This window comes from Phasianus colchicus, chromosome 18, assembly GCF_987193195.1.
Source record: "Phasianus colchicus chromosome 18, bPhaCol1.hap1.1, whole genome shotgun sequence".
In the NCBI taxonomy this organism is placed as follows: Eukaryota; Metazoa; Chordata; class Aves; order Galliformes; family Phasianidae; genus Phasianus; species Phasianus colchicus.
Window position 1 is genome coordinate 8,571,875 of NC_143453.1, and position 19,209 is coordinate 8,591,083.

General features: G+C 49.1%; 1 protein-coding gene across 4 annotated transcripts; it reads right to left on the reverse strand.

Moving 5' to 3' along the window:
- Positions 1 to 74: 74 nt before the first annotated feature.
- On the reverse strand, positions 75 to 14,264 carry CCDC92 (coiled-coil domain containing 92). Of its 4 annotated transcripts, XR_016458732.1 has the most exons (5): positions 10,943 to 11,075; positions 4,273 to 4,419; positions 3,937 to 3,978; positions 1,987 to 2,939; positions 75 to 979 (listed from the first exon to the last, which is right to left on the reverse strand). XR_016458732.1 is itself a non-coding variant. In XM_090120911.1 (4 exons), exons 2-4 carry the CDS (start codon positions 4,400 to 4,402, stop codon positions 2,164 to 2,166), a joined length of 948 nt encoding a protein of 315 aa, XP_089977037.1. In that variant the 5' UTR covers positions 4,403 to 4,419; positions 14,097 to 14,264; the 3' UTR covers positions 1,986 to 2,163. The 4 variants fall into 4 exon arrangements, 3 of the variants coding, with proteins under 3 accessions (XP_089977037.1, XP_031448525.1, XP_031448526.1); XM_090120911.1 differs by lacking the exons at positions 75 to 979; positions 10,943 to 11,075 and adding an exon at positions 14,097 to 14,264 and having other exon boundaries at positions 1,986 to 2,939; XM_031592665.2 differs by lacking the exon at positions 75 to 979 and having other exon boundaries at positions 1,986 to 2,939.
- Positions 14,265 to 19,209: the final 4,945 nt, after the last annotated feature.

A 19,209-nucleotide genomic window follows, 5' to 3' on the forward strand; every position in this document is an offset into this window, starting at 1 on the left:
GTTTGTATGTATATATGTATGTATGTATATGTGTATATATATGTATGGGCAAAATATATATACATATATATATGGGAAAGATGTAGTAAGGTAGTCTCACAGACACAAAGACTAAGGTTTGGCCGTATGGTTGTAAGAAATGTTTTTAATTGCCCAAAGCATCACTTCTGCTGGGTTTGGAAGCGATGCCTTCCATCAGCCTTGAACAAGTGGCAGGGTAGTTCACTCATACAATAGCCATAAAAATATGGCAACATCCACCAAAAAAATTCCCAAACCGAAAACACTGCTGGTAAATACAATACACTTAGAACTCCAGGATAACAAGCTTTCTTTAGCCAATCATTTTTCAGGAACAGAGCTTTTCCCTATCCCTCCCCACAATTCATGAAACAAATCCTAGCACACGGCTGGCAAGGCACAACGCTGACAAGCATTTCTTGGGCTTCTCAAACTAGCAAGTGCCTGAGCTGTGAGAGTGCACAGGGACAGGGCACAGAAAGCCTTCAGGTCAGTGGACATTCAAATCCTCTCTGACTGGGACCAACCCTGCTGTAAGTTAGCATGCTGCACAGGGAAGTTAGCAGTATCACAGGTAAGAAGAACAGCTTTTTTCATCCTGTCAGTGCCTTTTTTGGGGGGAGGAGGGAGAAAGCTGACATAGTTACCCAAGGCTCCAGAGGAAAACACACCAACACACAGCTGCAGAAAAAAAGCTGGAGGGGCAAACTACAGCTGGCAAGGGGAAGGAAAGAGGGCAGGCAGGGATCCTTCATCAGCTTTTACAAAGGTTACGTGTTCCAAATTTTTGAAGGCACATCATAAGCTTAGCAGCATTTGGGAGCTGTTTTTTCTTGCTGGTCCTACTCAGAGGCTGCAGACAAGAGTGAAGCAGAGGCAAGCTGGAGGTGCTGATCAGAATTTAAGAAAAACTCCTTTCCAAAAATTACATACACAGCTCTCAGTATGCCTTTCTTTCCTAGAAAAAAGAACAAAAAGAAGAAACAAAAATCAAGTAGTCTAACAATAGATGCAGGGTCTACCTGTTGCTAACTAGCCAGGGGAACCAGGACAAGAACAAGGCAGGTGCATCCCAAGTGACTAGGATAAAAATCGAGGATGCCAGGTTCTCCTCTTGTAAGAAGTGGGTAAATCAGTTACGTTTAAAACTGAGTACACACATTTTAGAGGGACAGCTCAGGCTTCTAAGCTATTAGAAATCAGAACTGACCACTGATACCCTGAATAAGTCTAAACTTCTTAAGAAAAAAAAAAACACAAAAAAACAACCTTTATAAAAAAAGTGCAGGTTAGAGCATAAAGAACCATTCTCATACAGGACAGTCAGGTACATTTTCTCCCTGAAAAAAAGGAGCTCTGAGCCAGTATGGAAGGTGCCACAAGTGCAGTGTACTCACTGACTAGTGTAAAATGTGCATTGAGGCCATTCAGTTTAAAAAAAAACAAAAACAACATGTTCATACTCTTTCTGAGAGGATCATTAACCATTAAAGACAGTGATTTTTCCATGTTTCTTCCTCTTTTTTTACTTAAAGCCACAAACCAAATTACTTAGGACTAAACAATGCTTACTGGGACTCTCAGGACTTTGAGAAACTATGAACACAGTTCACAACTGAGAGCATTTGAAGGAAAAAAGTCCTTAGTTTGTTTTAAAGTGTATGTACAGCCGCATGGATTTTCAGTGCTACCATGAGGAAGGTTTTGTCATGAGAGTTAATGTTTGTGTATGAAGTAAATGCTACATACACAGTGAAGACAAAAGAACCATTGCTATTTCAAATGCTAACAGCCAATACCTATTGCTGCAGGTTAATAGGTAAGTTTGTTTTCACTAATATTATTAATAACACAGCCTGCAGCATGTGCCTTTGTCCACACGTGTAGATACAATAAATGGAGCAGTGCTCAGAAGCAAGCAGTCAGGTACCCCTGATTTGGCCACAGCATTTAGTAGTTATATACCTTGCCATATGAACACAGTCCTAGTAGGTTTCAATAGAGGAGGATAATCTATTAATGATGTATCTGGAAGAAGTTTGGCATGCATGGGGCATCAAAAGAAACTTTACTGCAGGTGCTATTTATCCTATGGGATCACAGTGCATAAACAGCAACAGAATAGGGCAGCAGTGATTTGACTCAAACAGTTCTGTCCGTCCCTGAGTGCTTTCTGACCACCTTGCTTCCATTGACCTGATCCACCGCCAGCGTTTCAACCTCCGGCTGAGGCTGGGAGGGCGCAGCGTGGTGGATGCGATGCGCCACACCAACGTGCGCCTTGTGCGGCTTCTCTCGGGCCGGGCTGTGCGATTCACCGGCTGCTCGATCCGAAGCAATGGGTGGAATAACCAGTGGCCTCTCCTTAATGAGGTGGACCTCTGACGTTTCTCTGGCCAACAGAAACGGAGTGGGATCAGGCATGGCATCCACATGCTCTCTTAACAGCAGCTTCCGACTATCCGACCCTATTCTGTAGGCCTCTTCGAACTCCGGGTTGAGCGGTGTTGACAAACTCTTCTTCATTCTGCGCCGTGGAGTCTCAGGCAGTTTATCTTTGGGAGGGGCTGGCTTATAGCTGGACAACACTGGACTGCCTGAAGGGGTCCCCTCCGAAGTCCCACTTGAACTCATCAGCTTCTTCTTAGTAGCGTGCAGTTGAGAAGTTAAATAAGCGATAGTGCTTGCTCTCTGCTCTAGTTCACTTGACAGCATATTGAGCTTATGGCTTTTCATTTTTAACTCTTCCAAATACTTCTTTTCTCTTTCTTTAATAGTGTTTTCCAGCACCATTATCATTGCGTTCTTTTGTTCAAGTTCTTTCAATAATTCGTTATTTTCAGCCTCTTTGGCTTTCAGCTGAGCTTCAAGATCTTCACACTTTCTTTTGAGTTCATCACTTCTTGAACTAATACTTCCTAGAAGAACAGGAAAAGCAGAAGCATTTCCAAGTTAACGATAGTCACTAAGAAAAATGCTGCAGCAGGGTTCCTTTTGGCATTCCAAAGCCATAGGAAGAGCCCAAAGATCAACCTCTGCCAATACTGTTGCAATTGCTTCATCTTCAGAAGCAGCAGGATGGCTTTTACAGGAAAAGGTGAAGAGTTAGTGCCACTCACTATAGTTTAAAAGATGCTTCATGCATTGAGAACAGGGATTACAGAAATTATGCTTGCAGAACTTGCTCCAAATTGGAGCTACCTTGCAAATTTTCTGATCATTAATTGGAATTTCTCCCTCAGTTAATGCCAGGTGGCTGGTGAGCATGATGGAACAGCTGTCTCAGCTTACCAGGAGAGGCTGAAGCTTTAGCTTTGGCTATTCACAGATGGCTGAAGCTTGTGACTTTGGAGGCAGAGTGGGTTCTCTTTGCTGCTGCACAAGTCTCTCTGGGGCTCAGGTGTCTGAGCCTGCCTGCCTTCTCTTCACAAGAACACTACGCACCACTCGAGCTAGAGGATCTTGCACTGGTGAGGGCATGCCCTCAGGGACAGGCTGACCTCACACCATTGGGTGATGTCTCTAGTTATTACAGCTGAACATTTTCTCAGCTGCTCAAAAGAGATCTGCAGCCTTAATTTCTCCAATAAGAAGCCCATCTCCATCTTTTTAGTCCCATCCCCCTACCTCTCCCTACCGTTTCCCCCTTTCCCCTTCTCTGGGTTCTGGGTCCCTGCCCCATTAGCCATGGAACCAGGCCTAACCAGCCTGTAAATAATTGGCACTTTGACATTTACTTCATCAATAACAATGATTCTGGAAAGGAGAAAGCTACTCTTATACCATTTGAATTTATAGGCAACAATATCCTATATGCAAAGTATTCTCACCTACTTTTAAGAGAGGAAAATAAAACATTAAAAAACATGAGGCAGTTTGACATGAACATCAAAGAAAATGCTATGTATTCCTTACCTGACAAGTCTGAACTCTTCACAGTCAGCTCATAGGTTAGGTCTGGGGGAAATAAATAGTTATTTTTTTTTTTTAGTACAACAACATATAAGCCACTCAGCAAGCATATTTAAAATAACAGGAGATGCACTGCAAGTTATCAAATCTTAAGCAACCAGAACAAGAAGGTAAGACAGGCTTTTTTTTTGCCTTTTAAGCAACTTTGCTTAATGAGCACATGTGTCATGCCCTGAGATACATAAACCCAAAAGATACACTGTGATGGGCTCTACTGCCCAGCTGTTACCCCACCCTTGTGAGAAGAGGCAAGCACTGACCCAGCACCCTCCCAGGTACCTGTGCAGTGCTGCTGCAGGCGCCGGATCTCAGCATGCAGGCCCTTCAGGGTGCTGGCATGTTCTCTCTGGAGAAACAAGAGGTTCTTCTGGGCGCTGTGCAGCTGATTCTCCAGGTTTGAAGTTGCCATCCTGGCATGCAGTTACTCTGTCAGTGAACAAGAGGTAGAATTGTATCAATGACTTAACTTGCAGGTAGATATAAAGATCCTCACTCTGCATCCTGGTTCAAGAGAAACAGCTGAATTATACTGTTAATGAATTGATATGCTACTAAGCAAGTGCCTCAAAAGTAAAAGGTTTTCCTGTTTCATGCTATTTCAATTGGAAGTACTCTCATTTCTGACAGCCTAATTTAACTCTAGGCCAGAGCAGCATAGGGAACTCATTTTTTTGGAGTTAACACATTTAAAGGATTAACTTCAGACAAAGTCACTAATCCTGTTATAAGATAAAAGTAGAGTTGTGAGAAATAGGCCATAATGCCTCTGTCTTGTTGGGGGTTTTCCATTTACCTCCGGGGATACAGGAATTAGTAACATCCCTGGATGTTCTTCCATATGGAAGAAAGGACTGAATTGCAGTGTCACTACAGAGGAATACAAAACAAGGAATCCTTAATGCAGCTGAGTGCAGCCATGCACACTGAACTGGGAGGAGAGCTCTCTGCCTGCTGCTATTGCATTTCCTCACTGTGCTCCAGCCAGCACTGGTGCAGTCCTCGTGCCACCAGAGCCTGGCATCCCACACAGGCCTCAGTGACACTGTGAGTAAGATGGGGGACAAGCAGAACATCTCATTTAAATAATAAACTTGCAGAACGGGCAGCAGCACATAACGGATGGGAATCTCATTGCCATGGGGGGGAGAAATGCCACCCTTCCCTGGGCAGCACACAGCACAGCAGCCTCCTCCCAGGAGCAGCAAGGACAGGTCTGCAGGGTGCAGCTGGTGATGCTGGGGTGCTGCTGGGAGCCACGCCATCCAGCAAGGAGACAGGAGGCAATGCTGGGTTCAACACAGCTGATGCAGAACCAGCACTGCTTTGCTATTTCACTACTGATGCTCAATTCAGTTATCTAAGTTCTGTAAAAGCAGTTGCATTATTTAGATTACAAAGATAAGAACTAGGATTCTCACTGCCTGGACAATCATATATAGCTGTGGGACCCCATGCTGTGCAAGAGACAGATCTTAATTCTACTCCCTGGGGACACAGATAGCTTAATTGGTTCATATTGCTTCATAAAATGCTTTCCATTGTGCTCTTTTGGTGTGTAGTTTTATGACACAAATTTCATTCCCCACATTTAAAATAAGTAGCACACATGCCCTGAGAAAGCAACACGCTTCTGTCATTCATAACAGATAACACAGCCCTGCTTTAACTGTGCATCTTTCATTACAAAAGGAACTTTTGTATCAAGACTTACAGCCCCGATAAAATACCTGAAAATACAAAAATGTGTGCACACAGCCCTCCCAGTTCCATGGAAGTGAGTGTGACAGCAGGACAGAGCCAGCTTCACAGTGCATGCCATCAGCATGGCCGGAGCTGAGACTGCACAGAACACCAAGGCTCAGAGGGATGTTTATCAAATGTATTTCCTGACAAACACTGAGCAGCAGCAGTGCTACGTAACCAAACAGCCTGTACATGGCACTCTGAAACCTTCACTACCAAATGGTTACTCAGCATTGCCAGGTTTGGTGTCTCTGTCACCTCAACAGACGGCAACTTCACCCCCAGCAACAAACAAAAATGAGAAGTATTTACAACTCGACTCCTGAAAAATACACTTATTTTTAACCTACTTCCAGTGTGAGAAAAAGCAAAACAGACTGCCACTATTAATCTCTTCATCTATTTTTCCATTTTGGTTTCTTGCATATTAAAGATCACACTAGGATTATCTAGTCCGAAGAAAAATTATCAGAGGCAGGCTAGCTTTATTGGCTAAGGCAGAAGATAAAAAATGATCAGCATCAGAGCATCATTTCCCCTGCAGCACTGGTAAGTTAATCAGTGGGCACAATTAAACCAATCCGCTCTGATGAGTTTCAGCTGCAGCCCCTCTGTAAGCAGTCCCTGCCTCCTGAGGATGGAGATCAGAGGGCTGGCATTCCCCCAGGCCGCCCGCAGCCATTGCAGAGGTGATGTGGAAGGGAAGTGCCCTGTGGTACAGTCACAGCACAGCATTCATGGACAGCAGCTCCAGTGTTTTTCCTCCCTCATTCGTGCAATAGGAATTTCCCTCTAAGCTCAGCTGCAGAAGCATTCACACCCGCAGTGTGAACAGCTCTCACACACCAGTGCATCACACGCATTTCCCCCATAGGAACTTTGTAGCCAGTACCTAACTAGAGAGCAGGCCAAACTAACAAAGCAGAAGCCACCAACTGAGAAAATACTTCTCTTCCTAGAATGGCATCATAGAGATAACACAGCCAACTGGGCACAGGATGACTGGAGACACGGGCAGGATGCACAGTGAAGCAGGCCAGCAGCCCAGCTGACCTAGGAGGGCACACAGTCGTACCCAGCACACCCAGAGCAGGAGCTCCACAGGTGGGACACTGCTGGTGTCCCTCCAGGAAACACCGTGCTGAGAGCGACTCCTATAATGCAGTTTCAAGATTGCAGAAAACTCCTGCTCTTCCAAACCATAATGAACGTGCAGTGGCTACAATCAAGAAGTGAAATTTAAGGGGTAAAAATGCAGGTGTCAGCCAAGTCCTTAGCAGCCCAGATGAGCAATCTTCACCCTCACCATGGAAATCAGTGGGACAGACTTCAAAGCTACCAACTTCTGGCTGGATTTCATCAGCCAGATTAAGCCAATGCTGGAAAGAAAGCTGTGACTGCATACACCAAAGAACAGCTCTGTCACCATGGTTTTTCCTCCTTCCTCTCCAGTGCTTTCTCATTTATTTTACATTCCCAATGTTCTTATACAAAAGGTGTCGTGTGGTGCAGAGCTACACACTGAGCTACCTGACAAACAGCAGCCAGGGAGGCATGTGTCATTGGATTAAGATGACAAAGCATTAAAAGGGGCAGAGCAGCGTCTGACACCACAACAGTAACACAGCCCTCTCCTTACAAAGTGAGGCCAGCACCAAAACCCTCTTCCCAAGCTTTATTTGTATGCTATGCTGCATTCCATCCTTGCACATGCACTATTTCTCATTTCCCAGCATCACAACCATCACAAAACATCTCTAGCTATAGCTGCAGATGTAGATCTGGAGACAGCTCAGATTAAGCCTATGAACAAGAGACTCCAAGGCACAACTTCATCACACACAGCTCATCACAAACAACGGCTAGCAATTCAATAGACAGATCTTGCCTTGCAGAAGCCATGCAGGCTGCGGGCCGTTTCTGATCATAGGCACTTGGGTGGAGTTCCAAATACATCAGTGAAGTGAGTGTTATTTTCGGGCTGTGGTGCACCAGGTCAGAGCACACCTCCGCCCCACTGCAAGGGAAGAGCCAGCAGATGCTCATCTATGGTTTTAAACACAGCCTAAAGGAAACCACTGAAGCCCAAGTGACTGTAGTTATTAAAGCCACCTGCTTGGTATCCACTGCACAAAGCAGATGGGGTGACTGTCACCTGGAAAGCCCCCTCAGCTCCCTGCCAGCAGATATGTGCAGGCTGTGGTCTTCCTCTCCACTGCTGCCCAGCCATCGCTCCCTTGGAATGTGACAAAAGCTGCCAGAATGCTTTCTGTATGTGGCACAAAATACAACCTCAAAAGCCAATTAAGGACATAAGTTCTCTTGGAAGAACCTTATATTGAACTGACCAAACATTCCTAGCTGTATCTCTAACAACAAAACGCCAACCAACAGACACTTAGCTGTTCTTTGCTTAGATCAGCTCTCCCGTCTCCACAGACTTATGCCATCCCAATAGTGTTTGTTCAGCTTATTTCAAAGGACATCCTGAAGGAAACCACGCAGTCTCCACAGTCAGCTCAAACTCTGCTATCCTGCACAGACATTTGCTTTGCCCCCCAGGGCCAACACAATACCACGATTTTCCTACTGCTGCAGCCCCAGCAGTAGCACAGCCCGACCCCCTCTTTTAAACAAGTTCAGATTTAGTCACCCCTCAGTGCTCTGTGCATTGGATGGAGCCCCTCTAACCAGGCACTACTTCCCACAGCTGGGCTCTCAGACCATTCACCCGCACACAGCCCTGCCCCCATGCCATGCACTGCACAGCCACAGTTCTACAACAACAAAACAAGAAAATGGGCTGCAGCAAAGGTTTGAGAGCTGCTGCTGGGAATGCAGTGGCAGTGATTACCTGTGTGTGCATCCACCTGTAAGCAAGGATGCCAAGTCTGACTGCACACACACAACACTGAGACAGCTACAGATGCAGGCACCTGACACCCTCGCAAGGAACCAGGAGAACAAAAGACCATGCAGAGCTCCATCACACCTTCATGAGGAGCGGGAAGCAGTCGAACACACGTGAGAAGCATGCACACCCCTATCATCAAGGAGCCCCGCCACTGATGACACAATTCATGTGTTCTTCTGACACAGATGGACACTTCTAGCAGCAAACCTAGGTTCTGTTCCCATTTCTATTAGCCCTTTAACACCCCCAGGAGAAACGAGCTGGGAAAACATCATAGAATCACAAGGTTGGAAACGACCTGCAAGATCATTTAGTCCAACCATCTTCACATTACCACTGCTACCACAAGCACTAAACCAGATCTCACAGCTCCTCATCCAGACGCCTCCAGGCGCCATCACCAAAGTTGTTCACTGACCACACAGATCCTGACCAACACCCACTGTGGCACTGCTGGATGTCCTCACTTACAGCAAGACAATGCTGCTATCATTAAAAAATGAACACAGAGACAAACGAGGCACGCATTCACAGGAGACAGGACAAACACATCAGCGAGGCTGGCTCTTACCAACAAGTGAAGCAACCAGAGAGAAGCAGAGCCTCGGGCACCCACCCATGTCCCACATCCCCGCTGCCTTTGCAGTGCAGCACCGCGCACTCAGGGCAGGCTGTGGCCAACAGCACTGCAGCTCCAGGCAGTGCTGCTCAGCCAGCACAGCTCACTGCAGCACACCGCCATGGATGGCAGCGCTGCAGAAGGCACACAGGCACACAACCTGCTCTCTGTGCTGTTGTTTCGCAGCAGCTCCGGCACACGCAGCGTTCTGCAGCAGAGCACCACAAACCAGGCCGCACAGAGCCCAGCCTCGTGCCGCTGCCTTTTTCAACACCAAAGTCCTTCAGCCTTCCCTTTCTGTTTGTTTTTTTAAACCACGGCAGCAGCAATAAAACGACAATCCATGCTAGGTCTGGCCAGAGCACATCCATCTCCTTCACAGATCCCATCCGTTGGTCGCTCATCAAAGCCCCACTGTTAGCTGCTATCACTTGTGAGCCACCGCTAAGCATCGGAACGCTTCAGACAAATGAAGCTATCAGTTCTCTGCAAAGCCAGCACCGCTCGTTACATTCCTTTCTTTTCTTACTATGAGAAACGAGGTGAGACGGGAACTTGAGCAAAAGGATGAATTACGTAAATATTCCCTTTACCCAGGGAGCATCGCAAGGCGCTGCCAAGCTCAAGGATACAAAGGCAATCTTCGGATATTTTGCTGTTTTAAAACAGTTTCTTAACCCAGGAGGAAGTACTAGGAGCCCAGTAGTACTGGGAGTAAAGCTCCAAACTCAATCACTGCAACTGTGTATCTCCTACTACACCGCTTGTAACGCTCAGGACGTATTTTGTTGTGCATTACACCCCAGGTTCTGGAATAACAGCACTGGGGAGTTTTTGTCCTGCTGTTAGAGAACCAAGTAACCCAGCAGACCCGAATGAACGTACTGCCCTCAATACCTGCAGCCTTCGAGCACACACCGCAGGCTGATTTTTGTCAGTGAAACGATAAAACAACGCATTAAAAGAAATAATTTGAAAGCTCTAAAAGCGTGCAGTTCTACCTGGGACCTGAAATAAAGGGCACAGCTTCAAGGAACACAATTAAACTCTGCGGTAACGACCTCGACAAGGACGGGGCTGAGGACCGCACGCAGCTCCGGGCCGCTCGGAAGACCTTCGTCTTTTTGGAAGGGAACGGGGAGGAACCGCGCAGACACGGCGAGCGGAGCGCGGGGAGCGCGGAAGGCAAAGGGGGCGCGGAGCTGCGCTGATCGCCGCTCGCTCCGCCACAGCCGGCACCGCGCCGGGACTCGAACCCCCCGCACGCAGCCACGGGCGCACCGCCGTCGGCTCGCCAGGCGTGAAGCGGCCCGAGCGCCGGGATCCGGAGCGCCGAGCGTCGCTCCCAGCAAAGCCGGGACGATTACCTCCGCCTACGGGCGAGCTACGCGGCAAACCGGCGCCGCGTTCGCAGCCGCATCCGATCCGTCCGCGCCGCCCCGGCCCCGCAGCCACCCGGCGCACCCCGCCAACCCTGCAATGCAGATCGCCCCCGCCCCGGCCCTCCGCCGCCCGGCCCCGCGCGGCCCCGCCCCCGCCGGTTCGCCGTGCAGCCCGAGCGGCGGCGCGGCGTCGAGGGGCCGCCGCCCTGCGGACGTCGCCGGGGCGCCCGCGGCCCCTCAGCCGGGCGGGGACGCGCGCCGCGCCCCGTCTCCCCGTCCGCGGCCCCTCACCCGCTCTCGGCCTTCCGAGGGACCCTCGGACCGCCGCTACCCGCTCATCGCCTCGCCGAGCCCCGCGGGGCCGCCACTCGCCCACCGGCCGCGGGGTGGGGGGGAGGGACGGGGGCGGCGGCGCAGGCGCAGGTGCGGTTGCGGCAGCCCGGCACGTCGCTATGGCGACGGGGGTCAGCGCCGCCGGCGGCCGTTGCCGTGGCCACGCCCGCTCCGGGATGGGCGCGCGCCGGGAGCGAGCTGCGCGTGCACCGCGCTCGCCGTGCGGTGGGGGCGCGTCTGCGGGGGGCGGCACGTGCGCTTGCGCGTGCACGTACAAGCCGGCCGCGTGTGCGGAGCGTCTCCCGGTAGCTCGCGTGCGCACGTGTTCCTGCAAGACCTCCGCTGTGAGCGCGGCCGCAGCGGGACGGCGGTGCGACGGGACCCCGGTGCGAGGCTGCGATCCGCACCCTGCGTGCGCACCGTGTCTCTGTGCCGTTTGCTGCAGGAACGCGTGCGGTGGCTGAGCTGGGCGGGCCCCGCCTTGTGCGGGAGCTGCTCCGTAGGATTGAGATCCCTTCCAGCCGCACCGATTCTGTGACGGGACGGAGCGGCCCCGGCACGGCGGTGCGGTTGGGACGCCCGGAACGCGGTCCCGCAGCTCGGCGCTGTTAGAGCGGTGCTGGCACAGCGTTGCCGTGCTCTCTAGCGGGGTGCTGTGAGCATCAGTGTTTGCTTTCAGTTTTTAGCAGCAGCTCCAATAGATCTGCCTGGCCTTGATCTGGAAGGAGCAAGCTGCTCCCTGCAGCAGCGGGTGGCCAGAAGGGCTTTGCATCCTTGACATCATGCACTGAGCAGAACACTGAGTGCACGCTGCCCTTGTCTCATCCATTAAACGTGCACGTGAACTGACCTGCTGCCCAGCTGCAAAGCGTTGCCCTGTGGCGGGGGGGAGGTAAGCAGCCCTTTGCTGTGTCAGCTCCTTATCTCCACCCACCAACCACGCGTTTGGACAATCCATTATTTTTCAGCACTAACTCATCAGGTGGATGTAAGCCAGAACGGTGACTGCACATTTCCTAACAATGCAAAGCACTTCCCACCTTTCAGTTATATCATGGGCCTTTCCCAGGAGCCTGGGCTCCCCTTTCAATCAGAAGATGTGTGATCAGGGTCCAAATCTGCTTTCCAAAAGCTCTTCAATTGAACAGCTGAGCTCAGTCAGCCCACAGGACACAGAGCCCAAACCTTGGGTTGATAACAGAAGACCAAGTGGATTTTTTCAGGGGCAAAAGAAGACCTCTGACATCTGCATTTCATGTTTAAAGCTTTTGCAAAAACAACAGCAACAGCAAAATCTATCAGCAGTCACTGACAGATGTGTGTATGCATGCCCAGGCTCTGCCCACTGCATTCTACTGAAGATCAGCAGGATAAAGGGCAGTGACCTCTGTGTTCTGGGAGCACAGTATGGACACACAACCACCTGCTTTCTGTCCGACCTGGATGTGCTGTAGCTGTTACCATGCAGTAACTCTCACTGCATACCCTCACACACAAACTGTGATTGCTTCCTTTCCGGTCAGTGATGGAGTTGCTCTGGAGGAGCAGATTCTCAGTGGGAGATGCACCCTTGGGCCAGAGAATTGTTAAATCATCAGCATCAAGAAACTTCCTGCAATGGGACCTGACAGCTGTACGGTACTAGGCTGAGGCTGTGTTTATTCTGGAGTATTTGCCTGGCTAACACAGAGCTCTTTTTTTTTCTCTCTGAGTAATTTCCCATCATTGCTACCACATGGGTTCATTTCCATGGCAGAGGAAGAGAGGAGGCACTGGAGCTGTCAATAGCTGAATCAGTACCATCATCCCAGCAAGAGCTGGGGCTGACGCTCTCCTCCCCGCAGGGTACAAGCAGGCAGACAGCACAAAATCCTGCCTGCACCTGAGGGAATTCAAGCACAGAAGAACTGCAAAACTACAGCAGGGGGTCCAGAAAGTCCTCCCCCAACCACAGTCTGTGTATTGTAACCCTGCTGAGTGTTTGACACCCCGCTGAGTCACCCATGGCTCCACGCACAGTCCCACCACCAGCTCAGGTCATGGAATCATAGCATCATCAAGGCTGGAAAAGACTTTTAAGATCCCCCAGCCCACCCCCGCCGTGCCCACTGGGCACATCCCTCAGTGCCACATCTCCATGGTTCCTGACCACCTTTGGGGACGGTGACCCCCCACCTCCCTGGGCAGCCAGAGCCTGTGCCCACCCTGCAGAGCTTTAAACCTTGTTGGACAGAGGGAGGAACACAGCACTCATTTTGCAGACGGGAGATTCAAGGCACAGAAATATTAAATAACCTGCCAGAGCACACCGGGAAGCTGAGCTACACTGCCGGAGGGCTTGCCTCACATTTTGAGAGAAACGATCTCTATTCCCATGGAACAGAACAGGCTTACTGCTAGCTAGGGAAGTACAGATGCCTGTAATCTGCTTTGCAAAGAAAATGGGTTTAAACAATCAGAAAACAGCACCAGGATCTGAGCGTGCACTGTGAATCTAAAACACACTCTAGCCTTGAGGTGCAGCATTCTGCCTCTACACAACTCAGTGCTCTGTTGTCTCCAGGTGAGAAAAAACAAACAGGTTTTGTTTTCACTTCCCTGATAGTGGCTGGTATTGACCTGCAAATTGGGGTCATGTGTGGCTTTTTTTCTTTTTTTTTTTTTTTTCCTTTCTCCTAGGCTGTAAAATAATTAGGCCTGTTCCCCAGTTAGTTTTGCTCCTTGCATCTGGGAGGGTTTGTGCTTGCTGTTGAGGAGCACTGCGTGTCTGGGAGCTGTAAAGATGCCTGTGGTTTTATTGCTAGGCTTTTACAAACCTCAGGTTTGTGTTTTTATGATGATGACTGCTGTGAGGACATTTAAAAAATACTGTGTTTCACTTTGATATTGTGTTTCACTGTGCTGATCTTCCTCTTGAAGTTTCAGGGAATTGGGAGTCACCGGCAAAACACGCCAGGTTGGCCCAGGAGAACTCCTTCACCCCAAGTCCTACCTTTGCCAAGCTGGAGAGGCCCAGGTTGTGTTCAGTGATTAAACTGACATAGGCTCAAGGTAGTGCAGAGCTGCGTCAGAACAAAGCAGGGCATGCTGTGGTGTTCACAGCCCCTCTTACCTTAGACTAATGGTAGTACTGAGACATAGGGATGCACTGGCACTTGGCTGCTGTTAAGCTGTATCAACTCTCTCGTTACAAGTCGGGGGAACTCTAAAACCTCATCCTTCTGCCTTGAAGTTACAGGATTGTTTCCATTAGCTTGCTGAGAAGACTGGAAAGGCACATGGGAACCTGCAGACACAAAACTTGTGGTCAGTTTTGGCTCTCATCTTTTTATCGTGTTTGATTTCAAAGGAGCTCAAAGAACCTGGCAACCATTAAGGAGTTGGTAATACAGCTGTAAATTACATTGCAGCGTCCTGAAAAAGAGCCATTTTCAGCATTTGGAAAGAAGAAAGTTAAACTGCATTTACTGTATAAGCTGTGGCAAACACTCAGCCCTTCCAGTTGATGGGATGAGGATGGGAACGGCTTAGGTTAGGATATTTTTAGATGCTGGGAGTAATCCTGTATTATTTATTATCAGAGATGGTTTGGTCCAGCCACTGATAATGACAGTGCTGTAGTCACTGAGTCTCTGCCTTAAATAAAGTATTCATGGATGCCATTAAAACGCTGTTGCTCATGTCCTCAGCAGATTTTGCAGTGATGAACTCTGAAATAATGGTGGAAGGAAAGGATGCATGAGCAAGAGGCAGGAGTCACTGGGGGCCCAGTGTGCTGCTTTGCCTTGGCCCTACTGCTGATCAGTGCCCTTCTGTGAGGCAGATCCCTTCTGTTGGCACTTCTCCTGGCTGGGACTGATGCTGTGCAAGTCTCTGGTGCTTGGAATAATAGGACTGAGATGTCGTGGAGGATTCCTGGCATCAGAGGGATGCCAGCAGAAGATAATCACCAGCCTGAGGTCACTGGGTTGCACGAACAAAAAGCTGCTCCATCAGACACAAATCCCTTCTCTGGGGCTTGCTGAAGGCAGAGTCCCTGATGCAGGCTCCTCTGTGGGTCTCCATGCATGGGTAGGGCATGGGCAGAGCTGGGCTTCAGGGGATGGTTCTGAATAAAACTAGGAGAGATAGAAGGCTTTGTGTTTTGTTTTGTGTTTTCCCGTACAGGGTATGGTGGTTTGGCATCTGCCAAGTGAACAGATTAAGAACAGATGGGAAAAGATGTGAAACCCCATTGATCTCTGAGGGATTATTTCAGAAACACAGAGCACAAGCACATGCTGGCCCCTTCTCTCATGTCCTTTTTGCAAAGACTGCCCCTAATGTGCTTCATGCTGGTGGAGAGCTCCTTTGCCCCTGCATCTCAGGCAGCTCCAATCTCCTGCCCTTCTCTGCTCTGCTCCTTCCAGCCCCCACCATCTTATGCCTCATTCAGGCTGTACTGGGGGAACTGTTAATGGAGAAGGGCTGCACTCTGCCCAGTACACACAGCCTAAAGGCACAGATTCCCTGACAACCCTCCTTTGTCTGCACTGCAAGCAGCCAGCTTAGCTCCAATTCACGGTTGGATTACTGTCCATCTGTAAAACAAGTCAGGTTGCAAACTCCACATAACACATCCCTACCCAATACTGTCCCTAGGCAGAGTATCACCACATGCATTTTTTATTTGCAGCCAGCAGAGGACACTTGTTTTCTTTGCAAAAAGCTTGCCCTGTGCCTGGATGGGAGAAGGCAAAAGAAGAGAAGATTCAGAACTTGACCACATGTGGGCACTGGAATAGCAAGAGATGGGCCTGGTCTTCTGGTCCCAAGGTCTGGTGGTGCCTTTTTCCTTGGCCTTTTACAAGAAGCTGGAGATGTGCCTGCAGCACGCTGCAAATGTGGGGGTGGGCTGTGCTGTGTTCCCTGGGCCATGTGATGGCTGTCCTCTCCTGCCTGCAGCCCCCAGCTGTGGTGTCACCACAATTCATTCCTTGGGTGGCAGGAGGCCATGTGGGTGGACTTGGCATCAGAGATGCTGGTAGCAGTGCAGATCTCAGTGCAACATGCAAGGCCTTGGCAAGTGCTGCTGCTGAGCTTCAGTAAAGCTCTCTATTGCATGGCTGGTGATTTGTGGGAAGGTACCCAAAAAAAGAGAGGAACCTCAGTGGAAAGCCCTAGAGGTGCAGAGAACCTTTGAAGTTCACTGCACTCACTGTGCTACGTAAAACTATCAGTCCTATCTGAGCACTAAGCCTCTTTAAACCATTTTCTCTAGGGATTCAATGCACCATATGCAGAAAATACAGCCTGAATAGTTTTGCACCATGTTTGTGCTCCCAGAAATAAATACATACCTCAAGTCCTGAATGATGCAGCGGGAGATGCCCAAGGAGCCCAGATGAGTCTGGATTTTGGTTAACCATGCTATATCTTCTCATTCCAACTGTCCTCTGGAAGGAAATACAGATTTTAGTCTTGAATCAGGAGAAATCTTGCTTTTAACCGAGTCACCTGGATCAATAAGTATTCAATCAATCTGTACCACAAATGAGCCTTAATATACATCTCTGAGGAGTATGTGAAAATGATGGAGCCTTCCAGGCACAGGAACAGCACTTCACAGGCTGCGTGGTGCTGGAGCTGAGCCTGAGCATGGCCTGTGGACTTTGGACCCTACCTGAAGCTCCTATGTCCACCCTGGCTCTTGCTGATCTGATGCTGCAAGGATAGACAGAGCTACAAGCCACAAAGCCCCCTCACCTTCCAGTGATCCCACCTGCCTGTAACTGGGACCGGCTTAGGAGAGGAACTGGGAAGACCCACGTGGCTCCATGATACAAGCTGTCTCCATCCAAAGCTAGCACAAGTCAAACCTCTGGCACGACTTGAAGGACACAATTCCAGCATGGTAGAGCACGGTCTGTATCAGGAGACAGACAGGCAGAGCTTGGATCCATATCAATAGACCAAAAGGCTTTGTTCAGTGAAGCCTGACCTTGCTCTGGCCATAAAAGTCCCACACTGGACTTTAAAGATTCATCAGCTGAAATCAAACAGCTTTCTGGTTCCTCTCAGGCCACATGAGTGAGATGTACCAAGACTTCCTACTCCATTAACAAAGACTGCTGGCAGGCCTACATTTGATGACTGTCTAAACAATATGAAGAGGTGGTGATTTGCTGGCGACGTGTGAAAACAGGCAACAAATCAGCTGGCAACATGCATGGGACTGAACTTAAAGCAAAGCAAAAGGAAGATGACTTTGAATGGGCTCCAAAGGTCATGGGGAAACAAGTAAAAACTGATATAGTTCACTGGAAAACAGAGCAAGCAGAAGGAGCACTGAATCTTCTTGGCACTGAGAGCTGCTGGCATCTATTTGCAACAAATGTATTTCTGAGTTAAAAAAGAAATGGATGCGAAGGAAGGCTGCTGGTGTAAAAAAGATGAACTTGGTACACAGAGGCCTGTCTGTAACAGCACTGCTGATGCAGAAAGCGTGGTGCTGGGAAGGGCTGAGTGCACCAGAGTCAATGGGGGAATCATCCTCAGGTCAATGCAGGGAGCTTGGGAGCCACGGAATGGGTCAGCATAACTGTGGTGGGATGTCTGAGAAAGGAGAAAAGTTGAGTAGTGTAGGACCTATTCAGCTATGTGAAGGTATGTTCTCTGCAACACTACTGAAACACACGAGTCAAAAGTTTTCATTGTTTGGCAGTTTGGTTGGCACAACATTAAATTATCCCTGCAGCTTGGGGCTGGCAGCAAGTGTTTTTCATGCATAGATGTTCAAGAAAGGATAAAGCAGGCAGGAAATTCACACATATTCCCTTCTCTCTTGGCTGTTAGTAAGAGCAGAATCTAGCCATCAGAAATACCACAGCACACACCAAAACAAGAGGGTATCTCTGCCCCCAGCCAAAGGCACTGGGCATTGGGGACACAAGGGAGAGCTCCTATTGAAGGTCCCAGTCTCAGGTCTGTTAGAAATGGCTTGGTTTTGTATTGCCAAAAGTCCCTGCATGTCCTCTGCCATGGGTTGTGAGTGACACATGAGCTTCATCCGAGGGAGGGACATCTTGGTGGTTTCTGTCTGGGTGGAGGGGTGGGTGTTGCTCGATGCCAATTCCAATTCCTAGCAGGAATCTGGATATGTCAGTGCTGGGAAATTGCAACATAGTACATTGTGTTAATTAATGCCAAACAGAAAGGCTTTCAATACACATCATCAAAAAAAAACCTTTAGCAAACACTAGATTCCTTCTGTCCACGGGTATCTCATAAAGAACATTTATATTTATGACGTGGCAATGGAAATACATCTTGAGAGAACACTGTCCAGCACACCCGTAACGCTGAGTTAGGCTCAAACTGTCTGACGTGCGCAGAAGGGAACACCATTCCGTTCATTCATGCTCTGGAGTGCTATTTTCACCACTGGCAGCTCCTGCTGCACTAACTAAAATACTTCTGATTCAGTCCAACAAGTTTTTTTTTTTCCAGGTTTGCTTCTCCACAATGAAACCACAGATCGTGCTATAAGGAGAGCTCCGAGGCTCGAGAAGTCTAGAGTTACTGTAGGTTGCAGTGGTTGGATCCGATCCTAAAACAATGAAACCAAATGTGAAAAAGACACAGATGGCTGTCGCCTCTGTGCCATTTGGAGTGGTTTTTGGTTTCTAGCCAGCCGTCCCCATGCCACAGTTATGCAAATAGAAGCAACAGCGTTTGATGCGGCGGCACACACATCTCTAACAGCCTGTGGCACGAGGGATAAAATAGCTGGGTGTTTCTGAAGAGGGTGAAATGATCACCGTGTCAGCTTCAAGGACAGAGGATTTGAGGACACGGGGTGAGGCAAAGAAAGCTTTGCTGTGGCTCTGATGCACCTGGACACCTGCACGCCCATGGGCTGCCATTGTGCAGAAGTCCAAAAGTCTGATGGAGCCTCAAAGTCCTCTTCCATCATCCTTGGCCCTGAAGAACTGCTTGCTTGTCCTCTCTGTGCAACAGCAGCTCCCTGGAACAGGGCACTCTTGAGGTGCTGAGCCCTGCTACCCTACAGCTAATGGCAACGAGATCTGATGAGAAGAGGAATGAGAAGAAGCCATGGGAAAACAGCTCAAATTGCCATGACTGAGCACGCACCGCCGAGGTCCGGACGTTGAATTTCAAGAAGAAACAAACAGAATTGGAGTCTCCCATTAAAAATGCCGTTCTCCAGTGAGACCCCAGCTACA